Consider the following 24,233-nt stretch of genomic DNA (forward strand, 5'->3'; position numbering starts at 1 on the left):
TTAGGATCCAGAGAACTGGAAGAGCTCCGTTGTGAACAATTTCCATGTATCATAATTTGCAGAAACAAACACATGTGTTGGGCCCAGCCACCGCTGCTCTATCACTTTTACTTGTCCCCCTGTCCTTGAACCACCAGGAGTTGGAGACAAAAGCAGACATAGGGTTGATGAAACCTAAAAGCTGGCAAATAATCATGAAAATATCAATGCTATTCTAAAGGATTGTCTTCATTCATATGGAAATGAGCTTGCTATTTAGCTGGACACAAATCCCTTTTAACTTTAAATATCTATAGCAATAGGACTGTGTTTGTGTCTCCAGGAGTGGTTTAATTCAGCAGGATTACCACGAAGCAACAGAGAAAATTCTCTGCTGCTTTTTTTCTCAAGAGTTCAGGTTAACAGAAAAAAACATCATCAGCTGCATAATGCATGAATTTGCCCATTTCCAAGTCTGCAGTGGGGCAAGGAAAGCATGTAAGGTATCTAGGAGACAAAGATAATATCCAGCTCTTTCCTTTTTCTAATAACTCATAAATAGTTATGTGTTCAACTAGTTAACTGTTCCAGGTTGGGCCTACTGTATTTAGTTAGAGCTCAACACTCCTCCTGCTTTCTAGAGTCTGTCCTTTAATGGAATTTATGCAGTTGTGATCTGTGATTGCTGTTCCCTAAAGAACGCAGGGGTGAAATCACATAGATCAGAGCCTCACTGTTCCTGACACAGAGGCCTTTTTTCCCCTCTCCCTCCCCCAACAGACCTCTCCTGTGTTGGCTCCCTCACAGCTGCAGCTCCCTTGCATGAGCCATGGACAAGAGGGGTCCTTATTCTTACTGCCAGCAATGTTTCTTCTGCTCCCAAAAGGGTCAAAACTGAACGTGAAAAGTCTTGTTTGTTGATTAAATTTGCAGTATGCAGGGGAGAAGTCTTGTGTCTGTAAAACAGACATGACGAAGGGCCAGAGAACCTATTCGTGGGCGGACAGCTGCTGCAGTTACCTGTGAGCATTTCCATCTGCTAAAGTTGGCTCAAGAGGAGGATTTCTGCATTCATTTCTGATGCAAACCAGTCAGGCACTTGTTTTCTGTGGATCTCTCTCATTCAGATGACCTCTCTACCCAAGGACCAGGGGACATAACCTTTAGACTCAAACACGTCACAGGCAAGTGTGAAAAACAAGCTTTTTTGTAAACACCAGGTCTTCCCACGCTGGCTCAGCAGCTGCTTTATTGGCCAAACCTGAGCTCCTTGAGAAACACTGACGTGAAAGGCCCAAATACTGAAAAAGAAAGTAGCCTGCTTCAGTGTGCCTTGACCTGTCCCAAAACCTTGGTATGCTGAAGGATGGTCTCGTGGGGCCCTTATTTCTGCATTTCTGTCCTTTGTCATGAACAAGTGAGTATTTTTTAAAGTATTTTTTCTATTTCACTGATCAGCAGTAGCTATCAGAGTATGAGAAGTTATTTCCTATGCCAGTACAGTCCTTGGACAATTACATGGTGATAAATTATCTGAAAATGTGATCTTTGCCATTATGCCAGGGAAGCACTTGGTGAGGGTCAGCAATTTCTCTGACAGCTTCTCTGTCACAATCATCTCGAAAACAGCGTTTGGGGCTTCATTTTTCTCCCCCTGTAAGAGCAGCTCGGGTGACCACTGCGCTTTCCTCTCTCAAATAATGCTCCACGCAGGCAGTCTCCCGTTTCTCCCAGGAATTCCGGGACAGGGAATCTGAACAACGGGCTCGCGGATCCCGGGAACTCCCCTCCCGCAGGGGCGGAGCCAATGGGTGGTGCACGGGGACGTAACGCCCGCTGATTGGTCGGCTGTCCCGTCAGTCACCCGCGGGGTGGGCGGGGCCGCGGGCGGTGGCGTTGCCCGGTAACGGCCGCCCCGGGCAATGGCGGCGGCGGGGCCGCCCCGCGGTGAGGGGGAAGCGGGGGCGTGTGCGGGGGTGGCCGGGCTGTGAGACCCTGTGGGGACGGGGGCTGCTGGGTGGGAGGAGGTGTGAGCAGAGGGGCCCTGCTGGGGCTGGGTGCGAGGAAAAGGGTGTTGGGGGGGAGCCCTGTGGGGAAGGTGTGTGCGGAGCGGGGGTGGGGGATGTAAGTGGGTCTCCTCAGAGACCCCCTTTCTTCCAGCAGAGCCGTACAGGGTGGTATCGGGTGCTGGAACAACCAGCAACGTGGTGGTTCAAGGTGCTGCGTGTTAGAGCGAGAGGCTTTCTGTCCCTAAATAGATGCGCCGTGCCTGTTTGTTTCCCTGTTGCAATTCCCCAGTAACACTCGTTTCTGTTGCAGATTTGTACCTGGCAATATAAAGTCGTGGGAACTGCCGGCAAAGCTGCTTAGGACTGTGTTGAAAATGCTGGGAGAGAAAAAGCAGTTAATGGTGAAAAGAGATCTTTACACTGACCCCACGTTTCCGGCCAGTGATACCTCTATATTTTTTGATTATTGTACCCCACTTGCCCAGTTCAGAGGCGAGATATCTTGGTTGAGACCTAAGGTGAGTTTCAAGGTATAAAGGGCTGTGATTTTAGCTGAACTGGGCTTTCAGGTAGTAAATTCAAGTTAGCACTGAATGACTGCTTCTGGGTGTTTTTATTGTTTAGAAATATAGAAGGGATAAAACCAATGTATGTCAGTGTTAAAAATACATGAGTTATAGTTTATAAGCCTGGGTGCTTGTTTGTAGGTTTAAATCCTCTTGTGGAGATTTTAAATTTCAGGCGCTGGTGGAAGTTCAGATATTTTATTATAAATATGTTTTGTTATGCAAATAATGTGCATTCTGAGTTAGAATACAGCATTATGTCATTCCCAGATTTTTCAATATGTTGCATAACTGCCTTGAAAACAAATAATTGGATTTTAGAATTTTTCGGAAGCATATTGCTTTTTCTTGGTTGTTGATTTCTTTGATAACAAGAAAGAAAACTTAAAAAAGTTTATAACTTGTCATATGACTTGTATTGCTTTTAAACTTTGAGCTGGGTTGCAGAGCAAGCTGTATGAGAGCTAAAAGCTTTAGAATGCTTTTTGGCAGTGCACTCATTTAAAGTGAAGTATTTATGATACTGCCTTTGTGTTGAGGGGAAAAAAGGCTATAAGAATGTAATGGAAGAAAAAAGTATGTTTTCTTCAGTTGTATTTTCTCCCCTTCATCTGGGGGTGGCTGTAGAACTGTGATAGAGCTGTTGGTTGTCAGGTGTAATTGGCAAAGAAATAACTTTACAGAGCCCAGTGTGTAGTTTCCTGCTTTTGTACTTCACACCTTGATTGCTCCTGGGGGCTGATGAGTTAATTTCCGTTTCTTGCAGTGTTTGTACATAAGAAGAACCATTTAAAAAAATCACTTTCAGATATGATTAAAAGTGTTCAGAACTTTACGTTTGAAACGTACCCCTCTTGCTACCAACTAATCTATTTTTATTTGCTCTAGGAAAGGTTTTTCCCTTATACTTATTTGAAGGTTTTTGTGACTTGGGGCGTGCAGTTCAAAGTGGATGGCATCAGCTGTCACAGTCCATCATAACTCTAGAAAAGAGCTGATGAGTTATGTTGTCTTTCACTTATTGCTGCTTCTGCTAAGGTTGCACCTGATGGTGACATTTGTATACTAAAATTCATGTGGGAACTTGATTTACATCACACAAAGTACCTGCAATATAGCCACAAGACATTTATTGTTATTGCTTGCTTAGGCTGTGTCTGGAAAGGAAATTTTCTAGAAGTAAAAATTCCCTTGCTTTATGAGATGTCTCTGGAGCCCTCCCAGTCCCTGAAACACACTTCCTTAGAATGTCATGCAGGACTTGGCTTTACCTCTTCTTCTTTTAATTTTAGGACATTTGTTCTTCTCCTCGATTATTTTCAAACAATGTGCAGGATGTGCAAGTGAAACAAGGAATTTTGGGAGACTGTTGGTTCCTGTGTGCCTGTGTGGCTTTGCAGAAGAGTAAATACCTACTGAACAAGGTATGGAGAAGTTTTCTTCACCTAGTTGACATTTGTGTATTGTTCTGGAGTCCCAAACTGCCATGTGAGTATCGGTTTCATTATGCTCAGTGTTACTGGTTTTGTTGTCATATTTTTTTTTATGTTTACTACAAATTGTTGATATTCAGTATCCTTTAAACTGGCTTTATTTAAAAAAAAAAAATAATTCATTGCTTGTCTTCGTTTTGGCTTTTGGCCCCTAGGTGATCCCTCCAGGTCAGCCCAGCTGGACAGATGAGTCCTACCAAGGCTGTTTCACCTGTCGGGTCTGGCAGTTTGGGCACTGGGTGGAAGTGACCATCGACGATCGCTTGCCTTGCCTTGGGGGTAAACTCTGCTTTTCCCAGTGTCAGACAGAGGATTTGTTTTGGCTTCCACTCTTGGAAAAAGCTTATGCAAAGTACGTGAACACTGTTATTGAGGAAAATAAAAATACAATACTTGTGTATCCCTCCTATTTACTTATTTTACCTGACTGCTTTGGGCATAGATCTGCGTGTTGTTCAGTTGGTGGTCCCATCCTGGCTTGTGCAGAAGTTGCTCTTTAACTGTAGATCTGTAAAGTGTGTTTTTAATTGCATATGAGGTAAGATAGCCTTAGGGAGAGAATTCTGATGAAAAGTAAGAGCTTTTTTCAGGATGCAAATTATGTTTGTTAAGTTGCTGTCCATTGGTCATCTAATTTATTAAAGGAAGATATTTTACTAGGGAAGATGAGAGCTCAATGAAAAGCAGAAAGCATGCAAATATTTTCGTGGAAAGCAACAGCATTATGTAAGTTTATGCTAGTTGAGGCTCTGGTTGTGTGAGTTTCACTGCTCTTTTGCCTAATTTGATAGTTTATTATTTTAAGAAGAAACAACCATAGTGTTAATGTGTTTGAAAATGTAGCTATTTTATGGTTTATGACACATCCATTGAAAAACTGTCCAGATGGACAAAGCAATTTGGAGACAAAATGCACTGGTAAGACAGACATCTAGTATCCAGAAGAACGTGGATGGAAGATTGTGTGGTTACCAGCAGAGGGCAGAGAAAGACTTCAAGCGTCAAGTAATTTATTCAACTGTAGGTATATTGAGCAGAAGTTCTAAAGCAGCAATGTCCTGTTAAAGGTTCTCTGTAGGTTTGAAATGTAATATTCTTTGTTTTCTGCTGAGATCTTATTGTTAAATCTTATAATTCTATTGTAGTCTTGATTACTTTTGCTATTTTTTGCATTTGCTGCATCAGGTAAGGTAGTCTCTTGGCTTGCTTAGATTGTTGAAGGAAGTGATACTCTGCTTGTTTGTACAGAGTGAACAAAGAATAATTGAAGAAGAGGAAGAAATGTTCTTTATTTATACAGAATGATCATGAAAGGTGATGTAGAAATTACTAGTACTAGACTATAGCAGTTTTTACATAGGATGGAGGGAATTCTAATAAACTACCCATTAAACAGTGGAATATCTGATGACTTACATATTCTTTAGATGTTGTATTCTGTATAAATAAAATAGTATATTCTTTCTCTTGCCTGTTTTGAGATGTGAGATAGGGTGCAGTCATAGTTGTGATTTATGGTGGGGTTTGAAATTATGTAGGAACTGTGTTTCTTTAGTTCTGCTATCTGTACAAACTTTTTCTTGTGGGTTTTTTTTTTTTTTTTTTTTCAGAGTGCATGGATCTTACGAGCAGTTGTGGGCAGGACAGGTGGCTGATGCTTTGGTTGATCTGACTGGAGGAATTGCTGAAAGATGGACCCTGAAAGACCCTGGAAAAAACATGGAGAAAGAGAAGACTGGCATGGTTTTGGAGAAAGCAGTATTTAGAAGATTGATGAATCTGAAGGAACAGTGTGTAATAAGCTGCTCAGTCCTCAATTCCAGACAAGGTAATATTAAGTGTCTCTATTTAACAGGGTTCAAAGCACAAAGCAGCCAGCAAATGCAAGTGCTGATTTTAGCACCATGCCAATTTCACGGTGCAGTTTTATATAAGTTTGGATAAATAAAGATTTAAGGATGTTACTGAGTTCAAGATGGAGGGTGGTTTCGAGGAGTGCTTTTTATATTAGATGCTAATATGGTTAGTTCTCAAAAACAAATGCACTCTGCACACACTCCTCTAAAAAGCTTCTCAAAACCAACCTTAAAAACCCCAAAGAATTTTAGCATAGTGAATTTGTAGGTATTTGAAATCAAGGAGTTAATAAGCTTTAAAATTTTATTTTATTTCTATATAGTCACAACTAAAATGAGCTGTTTAGGGTTTTTTTTTTTGTGCTGTTCTAATACAGATTTTAAAAAATTTTCCCTCTATCTTAAATGTTTAATGTAATTTTAAAATATGGAACAGGTTCTTTTGTTTATTTTCAAATGCTTTTTTTCCTATTCAGGTGCAAGTGAACTAGGAGAATTTCATGCCTTTATCGTGATAGATACATTGAATCTCTTTGAAGTGTCAGGCAAGGAGATCTTCCTGCTACGAATTCGAAATCCTTGGGGGAGGCGGTGCTGGAAAGGGCCCTGGTGTGAGGGGTGAGTAGGTTTCTTTTCATTTGGAAAGTCCTTTGTGAAAGTTCTGAAGCACAAGAGCATTTCTGTGTGTTGCATAGGCAAACAGCAAACACTGCTCATAGTCTGTAGTGGAGGAGAGAGACTGCAGTGTGTGTGCAGTCCTTTAGAAAGCTGGTAGTTAACACAGCTCATTGGTTCTGGCTGGTAATTTTGATCTCCTAGTCCTAGTAATCTGAATTTTTTTACCAAATTTTTTGTTTAGCAAATCATATATTCTCATGGAGATAAACTTAAGGTGTTGGTTTATTTTCTGTTTCTGATTTTTGTGGTGCTTTTTTGTTGTTCTGCAGTTGATCTAAGTATCTCTGATCATGTTTATGACTTGTAGTCACTCAGCTTTACTTGACTCTTCTCATGTAATCTTGGCTTAGTTGCAGAAAACCAAGAAAGGAGTATTTATGAAACAAAATTTAGCAGAATGAAGGATGCTTATGTTTGTTGCTTGTGTACTGTCATTTCTGTAGATTGGTGTGAGTTGGAAGATTGATATGAAGCTGGAACTGAATCCATAGAAAGTAGAAATAAGGAAGAGATCTGTTAAAGAAGATGCAAAAATATGTGTAGCAGTTCATATAGCAAAGTAACAAGAATGAAAGGGCAGACCCCACTAGCTTATTTTGAAAAACATTAGCATGTTTTGACTCTACAAAAGAACATACAATTCTCAACCCAAGGAGCAAGTGTTCAGCATTAAAATATGATAACAATATGATGATGTTAATAAACATTTTTATAGAAAAAGGCTTTTTTTCCCCTGAGTTAAAAAAAATGATTTCGTTGTATTAATTGAGACTTCTGTAGATTTTTTTATTTTTTTTTTTGCCAGTGGTCTGTTTTACTTTCTTTTTCAAACAGTAAACTGCCATGTAGTTGCAAGAGGATAGTGTTTTCTTGGGTGGCCTTAGACCCCTGTTTTATTCAAGTGCAAAACTGTTCTTTTTTGCTAGTGAAACAATGAACAATACTGAAACTCTTAGCTTTTAATGGCCCCTAAATAACGAGGTGTTTAAATTCTTGGTTTATCATGACTTAACCAGCAGGGATAACCAGCTGTTTTATACAAACGGCAGTTTTTGATGTACAGCATTAACATTCTTTCAGAACAGTCACCGTGCAGCTTGTTTTACTTTTTTGCCACTGTTTTAACAATTGCTAAAAATCTTTATTTTGCTCTCACACATCAGGCTGTACCGACTGTTGTAAGTAGAGCACCTATTTCACCCAGAAGTCTGTTGCTGTATCCAGTCTGGTGTCATGTTGTTTCCAGGTTTTCTTTAATATGCTGTGACTCATACTTCCTATGGTCCCTCTCACTGACCTTCAATGTTCAATGCAAGTATTTGACAATAAAGTGAGGAAATCTCTTCTTACTGTCCTGGTCCATAAGATATTTGGTAGAACATTCTTGTGGAACTCTGTTGGGAAAAGGGTTAAATGCTAACTTTTTTCTTATGTGCAGTGGGCAAGGATGGAGCCAGTTAGATCCAGTAGTTGCTTCAGAACTGCTCTCACAGATCCAAGAGGGAGAATTCTGGGTTGATGAAGAGGAATTTTTCAGGGAATTTGATGAGATTACCATGGGCTTTCCAGTCAATGAGGAAGGACAACTTCAGAGCCTCTATACAGGTGTAGTATTAGAAAACATCTTTCTCATGCAAATAACATTATGTCAATAGGAAGGACTGATTTGAATTGCAAATGGATCCAACTAGACCTTAATTTCTCAGTTTTTCCCTCTCCTTTAGGCCCATAGACCTTTTCTGTCTCTACTGGGAAGAACAGAAGGACAAGAGGAAATTTAAGCTTGGATGTTGCTCTGAAACCTCATTACTTACTAGTTGGTAGAGAGATTAGTGTCCTCTGTCTAGAAAGCTGTTGTTCTGAACAGCCTTGTGATGTCTTGTTTTTAATGGTAGATACACTTGAGATTTGTAGAAACAGTTTCTTGTTGTAAAAATCATGTCATCAGTCTGCCATTACCAGTTGTGACATTAATTCTCATGCCTCTCAAATCTTGGTCATGAATCTCTGACACTTAGAGAAAGCGTCAGGGCTGTTGACAGCATGTTTTCTTGGGCTGGTGAATCTCTGCCATATATCTGTTGTATAAAATTAAGTAGCCTCCCATGTCTGAAATCTGCACTGTGTTTTTCTTATTTTGTTAGAGAAAGTGCTGTATCACTCACAGAATCTTTTTGGATCCTGGGTGAGAGGCCAGTCTGCTGGTGGCTGCCGTAACAACAGCAGCTTCCCTACCAACCCCAAGTTCTGGCTGAGAGTCTGTGAAACGAGTGAGGTGTGCATTGCTCTGCTGCAGAAACACAGGAAATACAGCACTGACTGGGCTGGAAGGATTCAAAATCCAACTCATTTAGCAAAGGAAAATCCATCTTTGACTGAAGGCATACAGGGGAAAAACTACCAGGCTGTGGGATTGCATGTCTGGAAGGTAATATGTGAATGACATTTTTCTTTTTGCAAATAGAAGTTTTAAAGCATTACTGAAACATTTGAGCAAAATCATTCATTTCCTGTGGCACTGATACAATTCAATTGGTCACATCATTTTGCTGGAATGGTTCTGTTTATCTCACAGTTACTGCCTGTAGAAACTATTAGTGGACTAGTACTTTTTTCTTATCACTGAGCACTTGAAATTGTTCCAAACTAATGCATGACATTTCAGGCTGATTATTTGAAGACCATTCCTAAATTTACTCCTCCTGAATATTAACTCTTCCTGCCCCTCCTTGATCTTCAGCTTATGTGCTGGTACTGCCCTCCTTGTTTCTTTTTGTAACTGTATTCATGTTTAAAAATGTTTTAAACAATATTTGATAATTTTTAGTTTTATTAGAAACTACTCGTTTTTCCTAAAACACCATGCATCATTATGCATCTGTTCTAGGTGGAGAAGAAACGATTTAACCTTCCAAAGACCCTCTCTGCTCCTCCAGTTGTAGGTACCCTCTGCCATTCCTACGACAGAGAAGTCCATGTGTGCTGTGACCTTTCACCTGGCTTTTATCTTGTTGTTCCCAGCACTTTTCTGAAAGATGCAGTAGGGAATTTCTTGCTTCGTGTATTTTCAACGGGAAGAATCTCTCTCAGGTAGGTTTAAAACAAAACAGAACATTTCTTGTAGTTGTTGACATAAATACATGAAGTATAGTACTGAGTGTGAGTGTTTAAAATACTTTGAAGGGTTGTGTAGAGTGTCAGATAACAGCATTTTTTTGTCTTTGAATTCATGTAAGTAGTGCTGTAGTTCCTTATATTTGTCATGAAGCTGCTACAACCTCTTGTTGAAATGCTAGTCAGAGGTAGCCAGATGAGTAACATCTTGACTCTAAACTGCAGCTTGCATGCAGAGGCAAAATGTACTGTTGGCAACGTGTTTAAAAGCTGTTCAGATTTTTTTTATACCGTGGTACTACACAGGTTTTATACATTTTAGTTTCTTTTCTCTCTTATATTTGATAGTGAGCTAAAGCCAGCACCCACAGATGCTGCCCTCTGCGAAGAACTCCCAGCTGGTGAATGGGAGACAGTGCAGCTGCATGGATGCTGGAAAAATGGGCAAAGTGCTGGAGGTAGCAGGAACTTCCCCTCCTTCCATACCAATCCCTGCTTTCCCCTCTCCATTCCTGCAGGACCAGGAAAAAGCAGTGTGAAAGTTACCCTCCGTCAGCACTGCCAGGATAACAAGTGTCGTCCAATAGGTTTCCATATTTTCCAGGTAAGGCTTCTGGTCAGTTGGATTGCTCATTTGCCAAGGGTGAAGGTAAACCTATCATTTAGTCCAGGACTCCTTGCACTTTGCAAGGGACTTGCTGCTTCTAGGAGAAACACAGGCTGATCCTGGGATGTAATGCCCTTGAAAGATAGAGTAACTACGTAGTTACGTAGCACAGTAACCAGATAATTGGTTCCACTGAATCCTTACAGTGTTCTGAATTAGTTTTAGAAATTATGAACTCTTTTGAGGATTTGCAAAGAATTCTCAGTGTCCTGGTGATCGAGGACCAGACATTTTGGTAATTCATCATGAAAGCTTACTTTCTTCATGTTTAATAATCACTTACTTGTCCGTAGGCAAGTGATCAAAAGGATCAAAAGGATTGTGATATCTTGAAACAAAACAAGATATGATTTGGTATGGACAGATATAGATTCTACACTGGCATGTGCCAGTGATCAGTTGCATAAATGTAACATGAGAAGCCGCTGATTAGGTAACTATTTTGCAGAGAAAGCCAGCTTTATTTCTAGAAAACATGCTTCAAAAAAGGTGTTGCTCAAGTGAAAAGTCTGGAGTTGAGCATCAGAAGTGATCACAAAACTTCAAATATACAATATACAAAGAAAGATTAGCATTTTTTATGCCTTTAGGAGACTGAGGTGAAGTCTAATATGAATTTTTAGTACAGGAAAGGCCACTAGAATGAGGAAGGACATGGTATGTTCACCAAATTCATGAGGTGAAAAATAAGTGCATTAGGATACTTATGCAGGGAAGAGTGAGGTTAGACAGCAGAGAAAGCTTTAGAGCTGTGTGAGTAGTGGGTTGCATAAATTGTCTATAAACATGCTTGGAATGATTCATCTGTATTTAATACTGCCATCTGGGTTTTCTGGAAGCCTTCTCATCCTTCTTCTCTCTAGCTCTGTACAGCAAAGTGAGTATCGGGAGTGCAATTAGAGATAGGCCATACCATGCTGTGGTGTCCTAGGAATTAAACATTGTGAAATCTAAAATAGATGAAAAAGTAGGCACATATTCTTTTTTGCAGGTGCCTAACAGCAGCTGGAAACCACAAACTACTTCTTTTCTACACCTGGAGCCACTGGTGAGCTGTGTTCCTCATTGCTATTCGCAGGAAGTGAGCCGACTCTGCAGGCTTCCTGCAGGACGCTATGTCATTATACCTTCTACGTACTTGCCCAATACAGAAGGCAATTTTACAGTGGTCATAGCAACCAAAATAGACAGGTAAAGTTCTATTGTCTTCTATTTGCATTTCTAGTCTTTTTCATTCATGTATTACAGGATGTTTGAATCGTAGAATCAACCAGGTTGGAAAAGACCTCTGAGATCATCAAGTCCAACCCTTGATCCAACACTGTTGTGGTTACCAGGTCATGGCACTGATGCCACATCAAGTCTTGTCTTAAAATACTCCAGGGATGGTGAATCCACCACCTCCCTGGGCAACTCATTCCAGTGTCTGATTACTCTCTGTAAAAAAGTTCTTCCAAATATTCAACCTAAACCTCCCCTGGCACAGTTTAAGACCGTGGCCTCTTGTCCTACTGCTGGTTGCCTGGGAGAAGAGACCAACCCTCATCTGGCTACAGCCTCCTGTCAGGTAGTTGTAGAGAGTGATGAGGTCTCCCCTGAGCCTCCTCTTCTCCAGGCTGGAAACAATAACTGTAGTAATGTGTTCTCACTTGATGCAAATTTTTTTTAAAAGTCTTGGTTTTGCTGTTGTCTTTACATGCTCTGCTTATCACTTTGGTTATGTTGGAAGAATGACTAAAAAAATTTAAGTATTTGTTAAATCTTCTTGCATCACTTGCTGAATAAATGGTGTCTAGTGCTGGAGAAGATGGCACTAAAGCAACTAATTACCAGCTATGTGTGGATGTTAGGAGTTATGCTGAAATTTAACTGAACTTTTTAATAATCAGGGTTATTTTTGAGAAAATGTGATGAGTAAGCAGCCTTACTCCAGGTAGTTCCTCCTGATGTGAATAACAACAGGTCTGCATCTGAGTTTGTAGCTTCCATAAGATTGCGGTAAGATTCCATGGAATTGCATCAAGATTCCATAAGGGAAAGGACGTGGAACAAAGCCTGATATAACAGTCTTCTCTTTTGGAAGTGGGATAAATAATTGGTATTTACAAGATTCCTCAATGCTTTGTGCAAAAATAAGTGTGGTTTGGGTTTTCAACAGGAAGCGCATTCAAAGTCAGGAGACACTTGGACAAGTATTGCAAGAGGTAAGGGACACATTTTGATGGATATGTTTTGATATATTCATTCTTGGTGTCACCACAGATCTGCTTGCTTTAATTATATATCGTATCCTTCCTCCATCTGATTGGCTTTGATATCAATTTGGTATCCTATGTATTGTGATTTTGAAATTTAATGGCATTATAGTGTTGTAAAGACTTAAGAAAGCACAGCAAAAAGAGAAGATCAAACAGGCAATTCAAATATTAGCTTTCACCACTCTAGAGTTTAGGGTTTTGATTTGTTTCCTTACAGCAAGCCTATATAGCATCCTAACATTGTAATCCCTCCTGGTGTGCAAGCTGTTCTGATCAAGTTCATGCCAGCTATTTCATACTTGGGCTTTGTGTTTTGCTTGATTAGATAGACATGTAATATTGAAGGGTTGTTTGTGAATGCTGAGTAACTAATACTTACAGTATGTGGAGAGGAGAACTTTGAATGTATTTTAACAATTGTTTAAAGATACCTGATTTGAATGGTGGATCAAAGCATGCCTTTGATAATACTCTGCTTATTAGTTGGAATAAGACCATCTAGATACTTGGGTCTTTCCTTTTGAGGTTTAAACAAAACAAAAATTGTAGGAAAAACTCTTCACCCATGGTTAGAACTGGCTTACTCATTTTCTTAGTCTGGGTCATGTTGACCAATTGTTACATTTTGTCCTTAAAACCGCAAAACCAGTATGGATTTTGTGTGCTTCCCAAAAATGATCACAGACCTGTGTGTACTTTCCACATGGTTCTTTTTATTTTAGTATTTAGTAGCTGAAGTATGTAATGAAGTCCTTTTTCGCTGTTGTTTTGGAAATAAAACATTGCAAGACCATTATATCAGAAGGAATCTATTGCAAGATATGTTTCTTGTATTCCTTGAAAATGGAATCAAGGGAACAAACAGTTTAGATTCTTAAGGACTTGAAAGCTTCAAGAATCTGGAAATTGCAGTTATAGTTTTATATCAGTGGCAGAAATTAATGTCTGAATCTAGTCTTCAACAGCATGGGCTTTTCTAAAGACTGGACTTTAGAAATCATTCCATGCTTTCCGGGGTTTAGCTCCTCAGTGAGGCAGACTGCCTAAATCCCTCAGGAGTGGGGCTAGTGATTTCTAAGGGATACATAACAACAGCAGAGCTGGATGTCAGTGTATTTTTCTAGAAGTTTGACTGTGTTTTCTCATTAGTGAAGTGATGGGATTTATGATTAAGATTTTTTTAAACAATATTTCACAGGAAAAGCTTGCCTTTTGTCCTTAATTTCTAAGTATTTCTTGTTTCTGATTCACTTTAAATCCTTATGAATTCCTTCTTGACAAAAAAAGGCTCATGAAATAGCTTTTTTTCTGTGTTGCTCCTTTTCTTATAGATTTCCTTTACAACTGTGATGAAAAGGTAACCTGGAATTCTCACACTGTCATTTCAAGAAAGATCGGAAAGCCAAGGGATGCCTCACCTCTTGCTGTTCTTGGTTTTAAATGAAATAACAGGAAGATGCCCTTAGCCCAGCTGTTTGTCACTGGTACCAACTGTCAGGCCTATGATGACTTAGTAAAAATACCTCCTTTAATCATGTACACTCTGAATATTTGTTCTTCCTCTGTTTTTAGAATGAGAATTGTACAGCAAATTATAATGTACCTCAGTTCTTCAGAAATACAGGTGAAGAATATGTGCATGTTTTAAACCAAGCTACAGTTTTGGAAGAAACATATATGCAATGCCAGGTTGGATGGAGCCCTGAGCAACCTGGTCTGGTGGAAGGTTTGAACAAGATGATGTTTAAGGTCCCTTCCAACTACAACCATTCTATGATTACAAAGTAGTATTTTGTGGAAAAAAGTTATCAACCTGACAGAATAAATTCAGGTGACTATTGGGGTAAACATGGAGAAAAAACTGGAGTCTTTTTTTCAGGTAGGACATACCTCAAGAACCATCAAAATACACTGGAGTAAAGAAAGTCCAGGCTTGTATCTGACACTGCCAGTCCTGCTGCTGAGCACTTTACCTCGGGCCCTTTATGGAACCATGCAAATGGTGTGTTGAAAGGAGAGATTTTTTTGGTGAGTTTTTCTTTAATGAGCACCAGAAAGGAAGAAGACAGGACTTGAAAACTTTTGAACTATCCTGTCAGACTGCTTTTGTAAATCTGTAAGAAGGTGTTTTATGCAAGATCTACCCTCACTGTAAGAAATATCAAGTTTAAGAGATTTTTCTTAATTTATGACTGAAAGTATTTCTTATTCAAGCAGGATTTTTTAAATGTTATATTTTCCTCAATAAAAATAAAGTAAAATGGCTTTTATTAAAATGTCAGTGATGTTGAGTTTGCATTTGTTCTGCGGTAGCAAACTTTACAATCTGTTAGAAACCTGGAGTTTTCACCAAATGGAAGAGAAATATGTTTAGAAATATTGAAAATTGGAAATATTTGAGAGGAGAATCAAGTCTTCCATTAGTTTTATGTCTGAGAAATTTGTAATATTCTACTTCCGCTTTTAACTATATCCTGCCATAATTTATGTTGGCTCCTGTTGAACTTTGAAAACTGAAAGCTTTTAGGATGCTTGCAGCTGAATTTTAAATGCTCAAAACCTTCCACATCTGTTTATGTGGAGAAAGGAGAAAACACCCTGAGTAATAAATCAGTACCGTGCTTGCTTTAACAAATGTTGACATTTTCATTTATTTTCTTAATTTCTTGAAAGGCTGGTCCTTTTCACATAGGAAATTATTGGATCATATAATAGTATTTATAAACAGAAGAAGGAATGTTTCATGAAAGCACAGGGACTCGAGTTGTGATAACACAGGAATTGGATACTGAGGAAGTAAAACCAGGTGTAAGGATTTCTAAATGGACCGTGGTAATGAGAGGCCCCATTCTGGAGTCATCTGTGCCTGTGTGAAGTTTATGCTACACTATATAATGCTTATAGGAGTGTGAAAGGAAAAAGAGTCATCAACTAAGTGTGTGTCCTCTGTTACCTTCTGCAAGAAGATGTAAGAAAAGACCTGTGAACTCAGAGGAGTAACAGCTTACTGAAAATTTTAAGTGTGATACCTGACAGAGCACATATGCAGGAAACTGCTTGATACAGTTCACTTCTCTAAAATCCTACATCTAATTCATTGCTACTGTGAGTGTGAAAATACATTTTTTTTCTGAAATGTATTATTGTGTACTTGTATATGCCTAAGACACAATTATATGAGCTTTGGCAAGTACACTTATTTAAAAAAGTTCAGTACTTGAGGTCAGACCTCCTGAACAAAAACACTTGATTAGTTTGCTGTGCTGAGCTACCTATATTTGAATGCTATTGAGATAGTGGTGTGTATTTTTAAAGGATCTGCAGTTATTGACAGGTTGAAGTCCCTCTGCATTGTAGCATGTTGCAGACTAGCGTGGAATAGCACAGAGTTGATATGGATGAGGCTGCAGTATTGCACCCAAAACATACTCTGAACTGATTTCCTTTACTCCCTCAGGCAGCTGGAATGTAAATGCCCGAAGGAGGTTGGTAAAGAAGATGAACAGTTCAATTCGTGCCATCTGTTCCCCCAAACACACACGATGCCCTGCAGGCAGAAAACATAAAGTGTTAGTTGTATAAAGTTCTGTAAAAGGACTTCACACAAAATTCTACTGAGTTCCATAAATTCTGTTTCCTCTGTAAGGGCAGAAGATGCTTTTGGAGGTGGGGGAAAAATTTAACTGAGAAACTGTGCATCAAGTGTTTCATTTGGTGTTTTAATTGGTTTTATTTGGGGTTTTTTTTCCACCCCTGGAGCATGTATGAGATCCTCCCTTTTCATTTTTGCTACTTGTTCTGTGAGAACCATAAATTGCTTCTCCGTTAAGCGAGATTTTAAAAAGTTTCATATACTTGAGAGTCTTATCTTTGATTGTGGAGGAGGGAGGGCTGGAGCATTGCAAGATGCAGTTCTGAAGCCAAGGAGAAGGATGTAATCAAGCTTTCTTCAACAGAGATTCAGAAGGGTACTTTGGGTCCATGTAGCCCACAATCTCTAATGCTGTCAGGAACAGATCTGTGAGCTAAGGGACTGAAATGTACAGTGGCATGTGTGGTGATGTGTAGACTCAGTGACTCATTTTGGCACGTTGTTTTCACAGTATATGTCAGGATATCTATCGATTCCAGACTAAAAAACCCCAAAAAACAGATATTCAGGATATATAAATGCTCAAATTATATAAACAGAAAACAACCAAGGCAAGTTAGAAATCTTCCTATGCCTGGCTTGAAATGGTAGTCCAAATTAGGTGTCTTGATTGATGTGAACTACGGGTATTTGGTGAGTGCAGGAGGTAAGATGCTATGTACCTGTTTTACAAAGATGAATTTAGGATTTATGGGCAATTTAGGCACCTGATGCTAGACTATAACTGTAGGATTTGGGAGGGTGAGGTTTGGTTTCCTGCTTTATCACACATTTCTCTGTATATTTTGAAAAATCATATGCTTTTATCACTGGGCTTTCTGTCTGTAAGGTGAAAATAAATCAATTTTCTGATTTGAGGGTGTTACCTTGATTTGACACATCAGGAACTAAGAAGCTCAGATACCCTTATAGTAGGAGTTGTACATATGCCAAGGAGAGCATTGTGTCTTCTGGCCATACTCATCCTCTGTTTGAATGCATCAAAATTACAAAATGCAAGACAACATTTGTAGCTCTTACAGAGCAGAAAACTTGACTTTAAATCTTTGTGCCAAATACATTTTTATAAAGGCATGTTTTTAAAATTTTAGAACTTAGAAACGGTGTTTCTAATCTTGCTGTACAAGACACAGAAAACAGGAATATTCAAGGTCAGAGTGTTACCTGCTGAGAAAGGTAAGAATGCCTCTTTGTTTACAAAGTTGCCATCCAAATCAAGGAAATGATTTGGGTTGAACTTCCAAGGAGTCGCCCAGTGCTCAGAGTCATACACCACAGAGTGCAGATTTGGCAATACAAGTGTGCCCTGTAAGAAGCAGCAGAGTTTATATTTTTCATGTATGATTGATTATTTTTTTTTTAATTTTCCTTCTCTCTAATAGATAGTCTGCCATCCCATGCCTGCAGCCCCGTGTTTGGATTCAACTTGGCCTTTTTACAAGCGCACATCCCCTTGTACCTTCTGTTTGTCATAACCTACTGCATGTTTGTTCTCTTCTGTCAGTACTACTGAAGTGTTTTCGTGTCTAAGATGGACTGGAGCTTGGATTGTTTTATGTGCTTGCCAGGGTAATCATAACACCATCCTGTTTGGTTTTTGCACTCTTCACACTTAATGTCTGTGACATGTTGCCACATTCTCTGTGAAGTTAGGAACTGTAGAAGCTCATGTCGTATAAATACTGAATATTAATAGCTCAAAGCTTTAAGAAACATGGACAACGTGGACAGACACATGAAACTCTGTACCTTTTTTATGTGGAAGCCCAGCAGAGTTGTACTCCTCACGCATTGTCGGGGGACCCCGACAGAGGTAACGTTGCTGTACCGCAAAGCCTCGTGAATCACCGCGTTGGTGTACGGCAGCTTCTTACGGTCCTCATAGCTGATGGGATGGGAGGGTTCCACAACATCATCTATCTCTCTCTGAACCTTTTCTGCAGAGAGAGAAATGAAAATACTTAAACTTTTTTTCCCCTCCTTTTTTTGTCCTGCAGGTTTTTGTATGAGAATGTCCAGGACCGGGAAAATAAAAGAAATTATGTTGCAATGAAATACATTGGCAGGTGGTTTGACTGCTGTATTGGTTTCACTTGGTCAAGGAAGTGCATATCCCTAAAGCACAGGATGACACATCCTACTTGGTGATGAGTGTAATACAGTTCTATGTTTCAAAAAAAAAAAAGATTAAAGTTTGAAATTACAGATGTAATTTCTGTTATGTTTTTAAATACACATCGGACCAGGTATCTTTTAAAAGCTTTTCCATTTTGAAGGTTAGGAGGAGGCTAGGTTGCATGTGAAATGTCTTTAACTGCTTATTCTGTCTTGCCAACCCCTCTTCTATGAGATAAAACAGTGGCTACCACCAATTTTTGGTAGTGTTGCTGGTGAACTGGAGGGGAAAGCACCTGTTTGTTTTCTTTATTAACTTTCCATTTTCCAGATCTCAGTTGTTGATGTACCACTATTCATATTCCTATTTAAGAGTTATTTTGATGTATTGCAAGTGATTGAGCTAACACTTATACTAATAATATTCATTATGATGTTGACTGCAGTTCCCTCTGATAATGATTTTGCTCACCTTGTATTTCTGGATGTTGTACCATATAGAGCAATGCCCAGAGAAGGGTGGTGCTTGTTGTTTCTGTCCCTCCCAGCAAAAGATCAACCACGGTCTGAACCATATTGTCTTTATTGAACGTAGAAGTAGGGTCATCTTTGGTCTGTAGGGTATATTCACAAGAAGACTATGAAGTGGATAATTTCATACATTTCATCAGTCATGTAGAAATTGTCATTGTTTAATGAAAACAGTGAGCAGCCCATCAGAACAGACGTCTTCAGTGCTACACAAATAAAGTGTGCACGTGAAAGTTCCATGGCAGTTACTGAAACCAAGTGTTTGTAGTAGGCATTGAGGCCAAGGAGGGTGATAAACAGATACTTACTTTTGTTATTTGAGCTAGGTAGAAGTCAATGAGATGCTGTGGATCACCTGCCTTCTCCCTCTCATGGGCCTGGACCTCCTTCATGACTAAACTGTGCATGAAGTCGTTGTATGCAAACACTTTCTGATGAGGCCCTGGGAGATGGTGCATAAGCCATGGGAAAGCATCATACAGCTGTGGTTGTAGACAGAAAGGAATGTGAGCTCTTTTAAACTGAATTCTAATTTCCTGATAACTCTGTGAAGTCACTACATCACATGGAAATGTGATTATATTTTGCTTTTTGGATGAATACCTAAAAATGCAACAGAGGTTCTAAAACTTGGTGAATAGGAGTAATTGAGGACTGAATCTAACAGACATATTTTCTCAACCCTGATTTTTTTAAGACAGCTCTTTACGGAGAAGCTGATAATGTTATAGAAAGTCAGTGTGCCAAAATCTCCACAACATAAGCATTAGATAGGTTTCTAAGAACCTAAAAATATTATTCTTGATGTGATGAGATTGTAGCCTGTATTTTATAGGAAGCTCGGAATAACTCAGGTCTTAGTGGTAATATGAATTATATGAGAAGCAAGATATATTCTCAAAATAACAGGACTTTGAAGCCTTAGTTCTTATTAACTGCAATTCTGTATTCGCAAGACTGAACAAAAATTAAATTTTAGAAATTGCTTTCATTTTAAGAATTAGGAATCTTACATACCCCGTATTCTGCAAATGATTACTTGCTGGAAATCTGTGAAAACCACTGATGTCCTAAAATTTAAATTCTAGATCATGTGATTTACAGACGTGAAGGATTATAAGGCAGTAGTGACATATACAAGGTATGTATTCATTTATTAGTTCACGATGGCTCATGGAGCAGTGGTGTGGAGACGTTTGGGAACAATCATCACATTGTTTTGACTTGTCAGGTGCAAATGCACTTAAAGGAATAAGAACAAGAAAATCAAATTCTTACCCTGCCCCAGATAGTAGCTTGAAAGTAGATCACAAAATAAATGGCTTTGATAAGTTTGCTGAAAGATTCATCCTCACTGGAGAAGTGATGACCGAAAACAACAGCACAAATTATATTTGCAATGGCATGGACGATGGAAGTGTGGGGGTCAAAAGGTTTGCCTGTGAATACAGGAGGTTCTGTGAGTAGTTCTGAATAGAATACAGCGAAAGAAATGAGGAAGACTTTTTTTTAATGGTAAAAATAATAGGGGATCAAACTACTTTTAGATAAATTTCACACAAGTGAACCCTGGTTTAATACATATTAACTGCATGAATTGTAAATGCAGGGAATCTTAATTTTCAATCTGCTCTTTATTCTTGTAAAATACAGTGATTATTGGTTTTGAGAAGACAAACATTAATTCTCTTTTCCCTTCTTTGACTTGGGGTCTGAGTTGCATGGAAACACAAGCAATTAATTAGAGCATATGCCTTCAAATCTGGAGACAGATATTTAAGTTTGGTAATTAAAAAACAAAACAAACATTCCCCCTCCTCCAAAAAACAGAAAAAAAATACTTTATAGTTTTATTTTCTTAGTCATGTTGAAATGACTTATCTCCTTTTGGTTTTCAAGTAACAGCTTGACAATTCAACCATATATATATATATTTTCCCACAAACTGAAAAGGTAAAGCTCATGTAATGGGATGGAAAATGGCTCCCATTAAAAAGTATTAAATCCAGAAATCATAAACTGAAGTACATATTTCATTGGCAGGGACAACCTTTGAATTATACTCCTATGGAAAATACATCCCTGACTTCAGGCTTTTGGTCATTCTTGGAAAGAATAAATACATTTATTGAGTTTAAAATTGAGGAAGGGATTGCATGGAAGGTAAGGATTTGGGCTGTACAGGGACTCGGAGTAGATGGTTTTTAATCTCCTACATTTGAAAGATGTGTGAATATGTTGCTCTTGGAAGAGAGAGGGGCCTGGTCCAAGGAGAGTTGGAGAGAGACCTCAGGCAACCTCTCTGTGTTTTCACATCAGTATGGAACACAATGTGGGTGAGGGATTTGGCTGCTCAGAATATTTATATTTAATTGCTTTATTTTGGCATCTTGCTAAAATTCTATTGGTTTCTATTTCATCCAAACCTAAAAACAATTTTGTTGGACAACTGAATGATACATTCCTTGTGTTGGGGTTCTTTCTCTGCCAAATCTTAAAAGTTTGCTGTCCTAAAATGACTTGCAGCAGGTCACACAATGTGTATTTTATGGAGGAAAACATAGGATTTTTCTATACTCCTTGAATGTAAGAATTGCTACCAGCTGTCCCCAAGACTGTGTTGATAACAAATATTTATTTAACTAACCTTATTTTAAAAAACAATTTTATATGGCCTACTGTGCAGACAAAACATTTTTTGCAAAGAATGCAGTTAAGCCAGTAGAAGCCCTACTACTATGAAAAATATCTATATTATTTATAAAAATGTATCATGAAACTTTTACCACCCCTAATATTTCAGAAAAAAGTTCTAAGTGTTGTTTTTCTAATGAATTTACCTTTTGTGTTTGCAAAGATGTCCACAAGGCGACAGGCCTCTGTTTGAATTTGATGCTCCAAATTGTTCTTTCCGAGTGCCAGGCTTCTTACAATTGTCATGACAAAGCGTCTCTGTTGCTTCCAGGTGTGGCCACTTGTCAGGAAAATACCTGGAGAACACAGAAACATTCATTTCATTGCTGGGAAAGGAAATCCTTTCACTGCAGGAGGCAAAATCAGATTTAGGTGAGCTTATATTTCACCAGCAAGATACCACAATTTTAGATTCTGAGTTTTAGTCTGTAACTGAGGATTTTATGACTCCCAGCTGCTCATAAGTGTGACCCTGCAAACTGAGTGGTAGTGGGTTTTGGTAAGGACAGAACAGCTTTCTCTCTACGAACAGTTTTCTGGTTTAGAAATTATACAATTGAAGGGCAACTTCTCCAGGCAAATATTCCTTTGGATCTGTTAGGAAGGAAAAAAGTCAGTGGCATGCTTTATAAGAGAGGAAATTTTGGGGTTTTAGCTCTGCATGAAATCTTTTTGCAATGAAAGCCCAGTTGTGCCCTTGTTAAAAAACAAAACAAACATTCCCTCTCCTCCAAAAAACAGAAAAAAAATACTTTATAGTTTTACTTTCTTAGTCATGTTGAAATGACTTATCTCCTTTTGGTTTTCAAGTAACAGCTTGAAAATTCAACCATATATATATATTTATATATATATATTTTTTTAATATATATATATTTATATATATATATATATTTTTATATATATATAAATATATAAACTGATGTGTGAGTGTATGCACAGGAAAGCATCTTTCTTCTTTACACTTTGTTCCTATTTGAGTCTGGTGTAACACCCTGTACCTTTCTCGCCCATCATATCCCTGTAGAATGGGGTGAGAGGTCTTCCAGAAACTTCCTCTGAGTGGGTGACAAGGCCATCTCTTACTGCTTTGTATCCATTCAGTACAACCATAGGTGTCTGTCCCATCCACAGTGTGTAGATGTTTCCGTAGATGTTGGTTAACTGAAGAGTTAATAACAAGAAATTAGGAACTATAAACCAGGGAAACCATACACTTAAATACTGACTTATTCAAGAGTTTTCTGTAGTTGTTACTAAACCCATTTGCCTATATTGAATTGAATTGCAGGCTTTGGAAATATTTATCCTTCTGTTACTAATGTGCTTTGGGAACAGAAGATAGTTGTTCTTTGTGCAATAGATGTTAAGGATATCCCTCAGAAGAACACCTCTGAAAACCTCACAGAAAGAGAAACCGCAGGTTTACTCTGTTAGCTCTGAGTCAAAGAACAAATGAAAACAGGCAAAATCCCAGAGCTTTTCTGTTTATTTCATTAATGAACCAAAGTTATGATAGGTTTCCTGCCTCTAATTTCCAAAGAAAACAAAAAAAAAAGTGGTTTTTGCATTCTTTTCTGAGCTTCCACATGATTTTTCTTATTTTTCTTTATTCTCTGTTGTCAGACCATGATTGTATTTTTCCTTGAAATAGTTTGAAGCAGGTTCCTTACTTTTTAAAAAAAGTTTTAAATTGTTTATAAAGCAGACATGCTGTGAACATAACAGCAGTCAGATTTTCCTGCTTTGTTTTAGTAATCTGTTTACTACAGACAAGTCTTTTTGCTTTACAAATAAGAAAAAAAAGAGTCCATTTAGAGTATATGTTTGGTCTTTTAGAGGAGATGGGACCACTTGTGGCCTGGAGATGTTCCAGTGACATTGGTGTCATGCAAAGGAAGGTCTACTAGAAGTGACTTACAGGGCTGGATATCAACATAGAAACAGAATGAGGCTGTCAATGAAATAGCATTCTATGACAGTGCTTGTGATAATGCAACCAAAAAAGTGAGAAAATAACAAGGAGTAAAGGTATTGTGGTGTTTATTATTCAGAAATATTTTTAATAATGCAGGGTCCTTGGAGTCTTTGAAATTGCCTAATAATCAAGATTGAGGTTTAAAAAAAAATAGCAATTTAGACTGTTCCTATGCAATACACAATGTAAGTTAAAATAGATTCAGACTGATTTTCAACCATAGAGATAAATAAATACCTTAGTGAGAGTTTCTCGACGAAGTTTGAAGTCCAGCAGCCACAAATTTCCAATGATGGGGAGAGGAACTGGTCCTGGAGGAAGCTGGGTCCGCATCCATTGCAGCTTTAGGAACTGCAAAATCAGGAGACATACTACTAGAGCCATAAAAATCTCAGAAATCCCCAACATCTTGTCAATATTGTAACTTCTCCCTGGGTTTTGCCTTTTTTTTTGGTCTTTTTTTTAGAGTATGTCTTCCTCTGAAAATTTGGATTTGTGTAGATGAGTTTATTCTACTGACTGCAAACTCTCTCTAAGAATATATGCCTGCTGTAGCCATCTCTCTCGGACAATCTACAGTTTTCCCAAGCTGAAGTCCTTAGAAAACCAAAATATGTGATCCTTGGTGGTTAGTCAAGCCCCA

At 38.6% G+C, this 24,233-nt stretch overlaps 3 protein-coding genes across 9 annotated transcripts in view; 2 read left to right on the forward strand and 1 right to left on the reverse strand.

The window, feature by feature from the left end:
- The first annotated feature begins 1,831 nt into the window (after positions 1 to 1,831).
- Positions 1,832 to 15,250, forward strand: CAPN10 (calpain 10). Of its 4 annotated transcripts, XM_032697563.1 has the most exons (14): positions 1,832 to 1,943; positions 2,299 to 2,506; positions 3,847 to 3,978; positions 4,203 to 4,399; positions 5,658 to 5,875; positions 6,380 to 6,521; positions 8,020 to 8,186; positions 8,726 to 9,009; positions 9,469 to 9,671; positions 10,044 to 10,299; positions 11,354 to 11,553; positions 12,521 to 12,566; positions 13,952 to 13,977; positions 14,500 to 14,612. In XM_032697563.1, exons 2-14 carry the CDS (start codon positions 2,363 to 2,365, stop codon positions 14,501 to 14,503), a joined length of 2,019 nt encoding a protein of 672 aa, XP_032553454.1. In that variant the 5' UTR covers positions 1,832 to 1,943; positions 2,299 to 2,362; the 3' UTR covers positions 14,504 to 14,612. The 4 variants fall into 4 exon arrangements, with proteins under 4 accessions (XP_032553454.1, XP_032553451.1, XP_032553452.1 ...); XM_032697560.1 differs by lacking the exon at positions 13,952 to 13,977 and having other exon boundaries at positions 14,500 to 15,250; XM_032697561.1 differs by lacking the exon at positions 13,952 to 13,977 and having other exon boundaries at positions 1,863 to 1,926; positions 14,500 to 15,250.
- LOC116791508 (cytochrome P450 2J2-like) lies at positions 15,244 to 23,998 on the reverse strand. The gene is made up of 9 exons (XM_032697577.1): positions 23,828 to 23,998; positions 22,614 to 22,776; positions 21,759 to 21,908; positions 20,197 to 20,357; positions 19,227 to 19,400; positions 18,860 to 19,001; positions 18,022 to 18,209; positions 17,437 to 17,578; positions 15,244 to 16,167 (listed from the first exon to the last, which is right to left on the reverse strand). Exons 1-9 carry the CDS (start codon positions 23,996 to 23,998, stop codon positions 15,989 to 15,991), a joined length of 1,470 nt encoding a protein of 489 aa, XP_032553468.1. The 3' UTR covers positions 15,244 to 15,988.
- LOC116791505 (cytochrome P450 2J6-like) overlaps positions 16,019 to 24,233 on the forward strand; it is a 28,792-nt gene continuing 20,577 nt past the window's right edge. For 3 of the 4 annotated variants that reach the window (XM_032697569.1, XM_032697565.1, XM_032697564.1), the window contains exons 1-3: positions 16,019 to 17,841; positions 18,270 to 18,425; positions 21,884 to 21,984. In XM_032697569.1, coding sequence (XP_032553460.1) covers positions 18,420 to 18,425; positions 21,884 to 21,984 — 107 coding nt within the window. In that variant the 5' untranslated portion in view covers positions 16,019 to 17,841; positions 18,270 to 18,419. Of the gene's footprint in view, positions 17,842 to 18,269; positions 18,426 to 21,883; positions 21,985 to 24,233 lie in introns of those variants that run through there. The other variant, XM_032697572.1, reaches the window with a different exon arrangement.

Source organism: Chiroxiphia lanceolata, chromosome 10 (genome assembly GCF_009829145.1).
Source record: "Chiroxiphia lanceolata isolate bChiLan1 chromosome 10, bChiLan1.pri, whole genome shotgun sequence".
Lineage (NCBI taxonomy): Eukaryota > Metazoa > Chordata > Aves > Passeriformes > Pipridae > Chiroxiphia > Chiroxiphia lanceolata.

What these genes read in the sequence shown, in the direction of transcription:
- LOC116791508 (XM_032697577.1), bottom strand. Translation starts at nt 23,998, where the DNA reads ATGTTGGGGATTTCTGAGATTTTTATGGCTCTAGTAGTATGTCTCCTG. An exon ending in AAGCTACTATCTGGGGCAGG is followed by an intron (nt 19,401 to 20,196) that starts GTAAGAATTTGA and finishes CTACAACCACAG; the next exon opens with CTGTATGATGCTTTCCCATG. An exon ending in ACAACATCCAGAAATACAAG is followed by an intron (nt 18,210 to 18,859) that starts GTGAGCAAAATC and finishes CTCTCTCTGCAG; the next exon opens with AAAAGGTTCAGAGAGAGATA.
- CAPN10 (XM_032697560.1), top strand. Translation starts at nt 2,363, where the DNA reads ATGCTGGGAGAGAAAAAGCAGTTAATGGTGAAAAGAGATCTTTACACT. An exon ending in TGGGATTGCATGTCTGGAAG is followed by an intron (nt 9,010 to 9,468) that starts GTAATATGTGAA and finishes CATCTGTTCTAG; the next exon opens with GTGGAGAAGAAACGATTTAA. An exon ending in TAGGTTTCCATATTTTCCAG is followed by an intron (nt 10,300 to 11,353) that starts GTAAGGCTTCTG and finishes TCTTTTTTGCAG; the next exon opens with GTGCCTAACAGCAGCTGGAA.